Source organism: Haliotis asinina, chromosome 9 (assembly GCF_037392515.1).
Source record: "Haliotis asinina isolate JCU_RB_2024 chromosome 9, JCU_Hal_asi_v2, whole genome shotgun sequence".
Lineage (NCBI taxonomy): Eukaryota > Metazoa > Mollusca > Gastropoda > Lepetellida > Haliotidae > Haliotis > Haliotis asinina.
Genome location: NC_090288.1, coordinates 50,117,367 through 50,123,902, shown reverse-complemented (window position 1 = coordinate 50,123,902; position 6,536 = coordinate 50,117,367). Strand labels below are relative to the sequence as shown.

The 6,536-nt window shown below is 45.8% G+C and overlaps 1 protein-coding gene across 1 annotated transcript; it reads right to left on the bottom strand.

Annotated features, from left to right (window-relative positions):
* Positions 1-340: 340 nt before the first annotated feature.
* LOC137295620 (Krueppel-like factor 5) lies at positions 341-3,696 on the bottom strand. The gene has a single exon (XM_067827067.1). It carries the CDS (start codon positions 2,519-2,521, stop codon positions 1,529-1,531), a length of 993 nt encoding a protein of 330 aa, XP_067683168.1. The 5' UTR covers positions 2,522-3,696; the 3' UTR covers positions 341-1,528.
* Positions 3,697-6,536: the final 2,840 nt, after the last annotated feature.

The window sequence follows — 6,536 nt, the reverse complement described above, 5'->3', positions numbered from 1 at the left end:
AGAGAACACTGTACCAGTAACTACACGCACGTCATCGACATTGTACAAAGGATATATTGGGCATTATAACTTGACAGTTCCTTGATGTAAATTTAGTGTATGAAGTATTTGACAGAGCATATTACAAGGGTCAAGTTTAGATTATATAAATGTTTAAAGAGTAATGTCACATGGAATATGTAGACAAGTGAGGGAGGGAGTGAGTAGATAATGCTTAACGCCGCATCGTCAGCTTTGCAGCTATTACTAATTAGTATTACTGTGTTGGTAATTGATCATGTGACCTCCCTGATTTCACTCTATCTGAACTTCATGTTCCATTATAGAAAACAGGACACAGTTTTCATTTAAAAATAACATTTCATTGAACAAGTGCCAGGAATGTTAAAAATAGTTCACTAAAACGTCTACTAAATATATAATTCGATAAAGTTTAAAGAAAATAAAGGCTGCTCAGCATTCTCTGGTGATCGATGGCGTTGATGAATATCTTTAAGTTAAACGTGAACTGTCCCGTGAGTGTACGTCGCACGGAGCAGGAGAGACAATGTTCGTCTAGTAAATATTTGTAAACACGTCAAAGTTTGAGCTGGGAGAACGTGGCAGTCCCCGGTTGCTACTCGCCTTGCACCCAGACCAAACCTACACTCGTCCTCGTGGCACGGATGTCGCGGCGCGTGCGAGGTTAGAGGTCACGGGGCATGAAGCAGGCTGAAATTCTCCTGCACCCACGTATTAGAAGTCGAGACGATGTCCTCACAACATATCAAAGAAACGCATTAGAAACCTTCACACAAAAATAACCCGAGTTTATGTGACACAATGTGGGATATATATGAATATAAAATGTCCATAAGGGTCCTTTTGTCGATCAATTACACTTTGTCCCTGCCCGCTAGGTGGCGCCATGATCAGCGCTCACCTGTATACCTTTGATCTGCAGATACCTGCATCATTAGGTGACCTCAGCCGACTTCAGGTTGATAAACTCAATCTAGTCTACGTGCCGTGCATCGCAGTATTATCGTTGCCACATCTCCCAAAGACACTTGGGACACGTCCAGTGTGGCGTTCAAAATAACGTCACTTTTCTCACAAAATCAACAGTTAATCGGTTCTTAATCACACTTTGTAGAACACGCCACAACATTACATATAAAGGGCAAATACATGAAAGCATTGAACAATGATTTGATATGTGAATAAGAGTTTTTAAGTCTCTCACAAACTGACTTAGACCCACGTCCTTAACGCTGGTCGCCATTACCGTTCAGCCCTCGGGCATGCCGTCCCCACAGTCACAAACCCTCGCTCAGCTCGACACACAGCTAAAGTGCTATATCGTTCCAGGCGGTTGCAGTTTACGGGACTTGTCACCCGACATGACATTCTACATAAACAACACAATTCTTTCGTCTCCTTTAAAATGTCCATTAACGTGATACTTTCTCCGGTTGCGCTTCATGCTTCCATGGTTACGGCTGACGTCACAGACTCCGGATGAACATACTTCCACACTATTACCGAACTAACGTTTCCTATGAACTTTCAAATGTTTCGAGAGATGGTCTGAACGTGAAAATCTCTTCTCACAGATTTTACACTGATATGGTTTAATCCCGGAATGAGAGCGTTTATGACGGGCAAGTTCATCGGATCTCGAAAACCTCCATCCACATCCTGGCCACGTGCACTCGAATGGTTTTTCACCTGTGTGACGACGAAGATGGGCTTTTAGATGCGACGACTTGCTATACACCTTGTTACACCCAGCATATGTGCAGTGGTAAATTTTGTCCTCTAAACGATCCCCCTTTACGTGATTTGGGGGTTTGGGGGACGGCGACTTCAGCGTTCTGATCTTAACGTCCTCTAGAATACTTGTTTGAGTCAGCAATGACTTGGCACCGTTGGTTGGAAGTCTGTAGTGACCGGTCTGGTTAACCTGGGCAAGAGCACCGTAGTTCACCTGTCGCTGCAGCAGGGATGGATGGGGGTGATGGAGGGTATGTTGCTGGGGTAAGGCAGGCTGACGGTGGGTTTCTGCAAACGCTGCCTTGCTTGCATAGTTATGCATGAGGTTTTGCAAGCCAACACCAAGCACCACAAAGTCATTGCTACCTGTTGGCACCGCGAACGTTTCCTCTGCCGGCTCAGCTTCTCTGGGTGGTGGTGCTATTGGTTTTTGAGTACAATAATTTACACTGTTCACAGAAGAATCACAGACAACGGGGACCGGCGTTATAGGTTGATGAATTACAGGTGGTGCTTGAGACTCCGGTGATGGCTTTGGGGTGCTTACCCCATTTTTTTCCACAGCGTCCACAAGACCCTGACTGAACAGATAGTCCAAATACACGTCATCGTCAAGGCTCTCCAAACTCCACACCGACGACGATGGACTGTGACTCCTTAAGTCGTCAAGGCTGCTGGCGTCACTTTCCTCCCCGGCTGAATTGAGTCGCTGAAGGGTGAACTGCTCGCGTTCAAGACTGGAGACGAGGGGTAAGAAATCCTCCATCCTCACCCCCTCAAAGAGGTTCTCTATCCACGAGTCGGCCAGGGTGATGCTCGCGGTGTGTCCACTCTAGAGATGGTGATGAACCTATGACTGACAGCGTTATCTCTGGCCTGTTGAGCGACAGAGGGATACCCCGGAGAATGAGGCCCTCGTCTATATATAGCTCATATATTCTCCTTCTCGCCGTGCACAGTGGGCAGCGATTGGCTAGCAGCAAATCGCAACGACGGGAACATGTGATTAAGACTGAGAATTTTCGCCCTCTTTAAGTGTAATTTTACACCGAATCATTTGCATACAATCCCTTCGTATTTCCCAAGTCCAAGCATGTTGTGACAATCCTCTGCGCTCGTACTCTCCACGCTTTCACTCTCGTGAACACATCAACACACAGCCGTCAACTGGGGCCGTTACACAAGACCTACTCTGTACACAATGTACCGTTATCCTTCCTGGTGGCTGTCAAGCCGATAGCGGGGGTACTTTGTCACCGCTCGCCTCTCCCTCACTTAATAGCTGTAGCTTTCCTATGTACGTGACCCCATCACATGTGGTCAACTGAATCCAACAGCAACATCAACGTCCCTTACATTTTATGCAAATGTCCCCGACGTGACATTCACTGCAAGTCATGGAGCTTGCAGTGGGTCCGTGTAACCGATGACAGGCTTTTACGCTCACTCGACGTACAAGAAACTCACTATTAAAGTCTTGATCCTATCTTGCCTCTGCGCAGATCCAGCCGTTCGTGGTATGCGTCCCCGTAGTGCGAAACTTCACACCAACTACTTGTTGCATATCCGTTTTGCCTGGTGCAGTTCTAAATGCCAGGCTGTGACACTGCAGGGTTGTGGTACTGACCACCACGGTGGAGTGTGTGTCGTTGTGCCGGTAGGGGATATGAATGAACTAAGGCTATTGCTTGTTGACACCTTGTCACAGAGCGCAGTGTCCCCAAACCGCTTCCATGAAATGCCGCTTAAAATTCTATTGTCATATCTCCAACAAGTTTAAGTCCCATTAATGCTGTGTTAAATGTGTTCCCTGTAAACAGAGCAGTTCTTAAGGATTAGACAAATTCCGGGACTAAGATGGGGGGCCACGTCCCTTCTCACTGCCGCATCCGTGACTGGACATCAGGTATTTTCCGACGGGTTCCCTCTGAAATAGCGAGATGAATGAATTTGGTCTCAGCGACGGGATTCCGCGTCAACTCACGGGAACAGGTTGACACTGGCTCGGAAATAGCCGAAATCAAACAGACTCGCGTGGTCATCTTCATCTGTCCCTCCTCCGCAGCCTGTCAGGTCGTTGTGTCAACATATTCCATCTTTCAGACGAATACCTTTTCCTTTAGATGTCATCTACGTTTTCACCTCCAGCGAGACCGGTGAAAATAGCACTCCGGCGTCACCACATCTAAACACAGCATGTATTCCTAGTGAACATCTGTGTACATCGAATGACTTTTTCGCAGCATCGCTTAATTGACTATGCGTGGGAATATATATGAATATTATCAAAAAGCAGACAGGTGTTTCAGTAGCGAGCCTCCATAAATGAAGGGGCAAATCATACCGCGCGTAAGTGCGACCGAAAATCGCGTACACGTAATAATATTTGTAACGTGACGAGTTTTAATTCTAAAACTGCATTTTTAAATTCATTTAACATAGAAATCATTATTATGTAGTTAAAGTAGTAGCACATTTTGCTCTGTGAAAGGAATGCTTAAGGATTTTATTCAGCAATACATACTAAATGTGTATTAATAACTTGTTATGTATTTCTTTGTTTACGTCACATTCAGCAATATCCCTGATGTATGAGGACTTCCGTCTGGATCAAACGATCCAGTGATCGACATCATGAAAATTAACCCCACATCTGGGATCCACTGACATTGTAGGAACGAAGCCAGCTAATTGTGAGGTGAATATAGACTCTACATATTGACTGAAACACCGATGCGCGGCCAGACGGTCCTTTGATGTCCAGCAAGTAAGCACAACACATGGATATGCAGCATCCTACCGGGATGGTGGGGTAGCCTAGTGGTTAAAGCGTTCGCTCGTTGCACCGAAGGCCCATGTGTACAATATGTGAATGAGATTTCTGGTATCCCCGTCTTGCCATTGCTGAATATTGCTAAAAGCGGTGTAAAACCATACTCACACACTCATTCACCATGACTACCAAATTCATGAAAAATGTAGAATGTACTTCTAGTACAAGGGGGAGTGAATAGGGTTATTACTCTCTTTGTATTATTCCAGGATTATCACGCAGGGGACCTCCCGTAATGGGCTTCACACATTGTACCCATCATACCATGTGGGGAATCGAACCTGGGACTTCCACGTGGCGAGTCAACAGTTGAGCCACTAGGCTAGCTCTTAGGGACACAGAGGTACAGTCTGGTGCATGCCATGTTGCCGTAAACATATGTTTTCAACTCTCTGTGTACTGGATATATCCCCAGATATAACCACATACATAAACGATAAACTTCCGATGTTGCAATGACTTGGCTAGATGTATGATTCGTTGACTGTGGCATGTAATACTTTACTCACGAATGATTTTTTAAGATATTTTAATATTTTCTTGAAATAACATTGTGCGTTCATGTAACTCTTACGTTTTCAGGACCCGGGGTAGAATAGGCCTTCAGCAACCCAAGCTTGCCATATAAGGGGACTATGCTTGTCGGAAGAGGCGACCAACGGGATCGGATGGTCAGGCTCGCTGACTTGGTGGACACGTCATCGGTTCCCAGTTTCGCAGATCGATGTACATGTTGTTGATTACTGGATTGTCTGGTCCCGACTCTATTATTTACAGACCGCCACCAAATAGCTGGAATATTGCTGAGTGCGGCGTACAACTTAACTCACACACACTCACTCGTTTGATTTAATTAATCCTTTGGCCATTTCTACAAAGAATCATAGGCTAACTAATTCTGCTTATCCCAGTGGAGTGCATGCACTTGTAACGTGGAGTGATCCTAAGTTGTGATTGTTTGTGCCCTCGCCAGCTTAACCACTTTCCGCACCATCAGATGTCGCCCCCTAATGACTGAGGTTGTTTCATGAGATGTCCGGAAGCGTATCCCCTCAATGTTCAGTTTGGCCGGGGTACGTTGTATTGTCAGAGGAAACTTGGAGTATAAACCCCACCACTTCACTTGGCGCCACTTGTACAAATTTGGAGGGGGGTAATCGCGCGTTCGACTTTCGGGGGAAACCCTGCTAATCACCCCTTGCGTCAAGCACTTGAACCACGTGCATAAAACGAGATGTGGTACTGCATGCGATTGGCACTTCTCGAGATTTCTCGGAGGACCTCGCCAGAGTGACACTTACCTCCTTCCTGTTTCAGTATTCATTCACAACTGGCTGACCATGAGATTATATAGTATTTAGCTGAGAGAGTGTCACACGCACTGTGCACGTGTACAACGGCAGTCGTGCTCGGTGCCAGTAGACTAAATTAGTGAGTGAGGTAGTTGTGGTTTTGTTTGCTGTTTAATGCCGCTCCCGGCAATATGTCACCTATATGGCAGGGATCTCTAACTAAGCGACCTTACAATCCAATGATCAACATCATGAGCGTCGATTTACGCAAATAATGTTAGTGAGTATGGTTTTACGCCAGTTTTAGCAATGTGCCAGCAATGTCACCGAAATGGTCTTCATATATTGTACCCGTATGGGGAATCGAACCCGAGTATTTGGCGTGACGGGCTAGCGCTTTAACCACTAGGTTAACACTGCTGACACTTGCGAACACTTGGTGTCATCAATAGTCCGTTCGAATTATTCACACCGATTTACTGCCTTGTCGGACTAATGGAATGTGTTTTGGTTAACAGTCGAAGCAGGTTAGTGTCTGGCGTGGGTAGCCTTGTGGTTAAAACGTTGGTTCGTCACACCGAAGACCCGGTTTTGACACCCCACATGGGTACAATATGTGAAACCCCAGCCTTCATATTACTGGAATATTCCCCAGG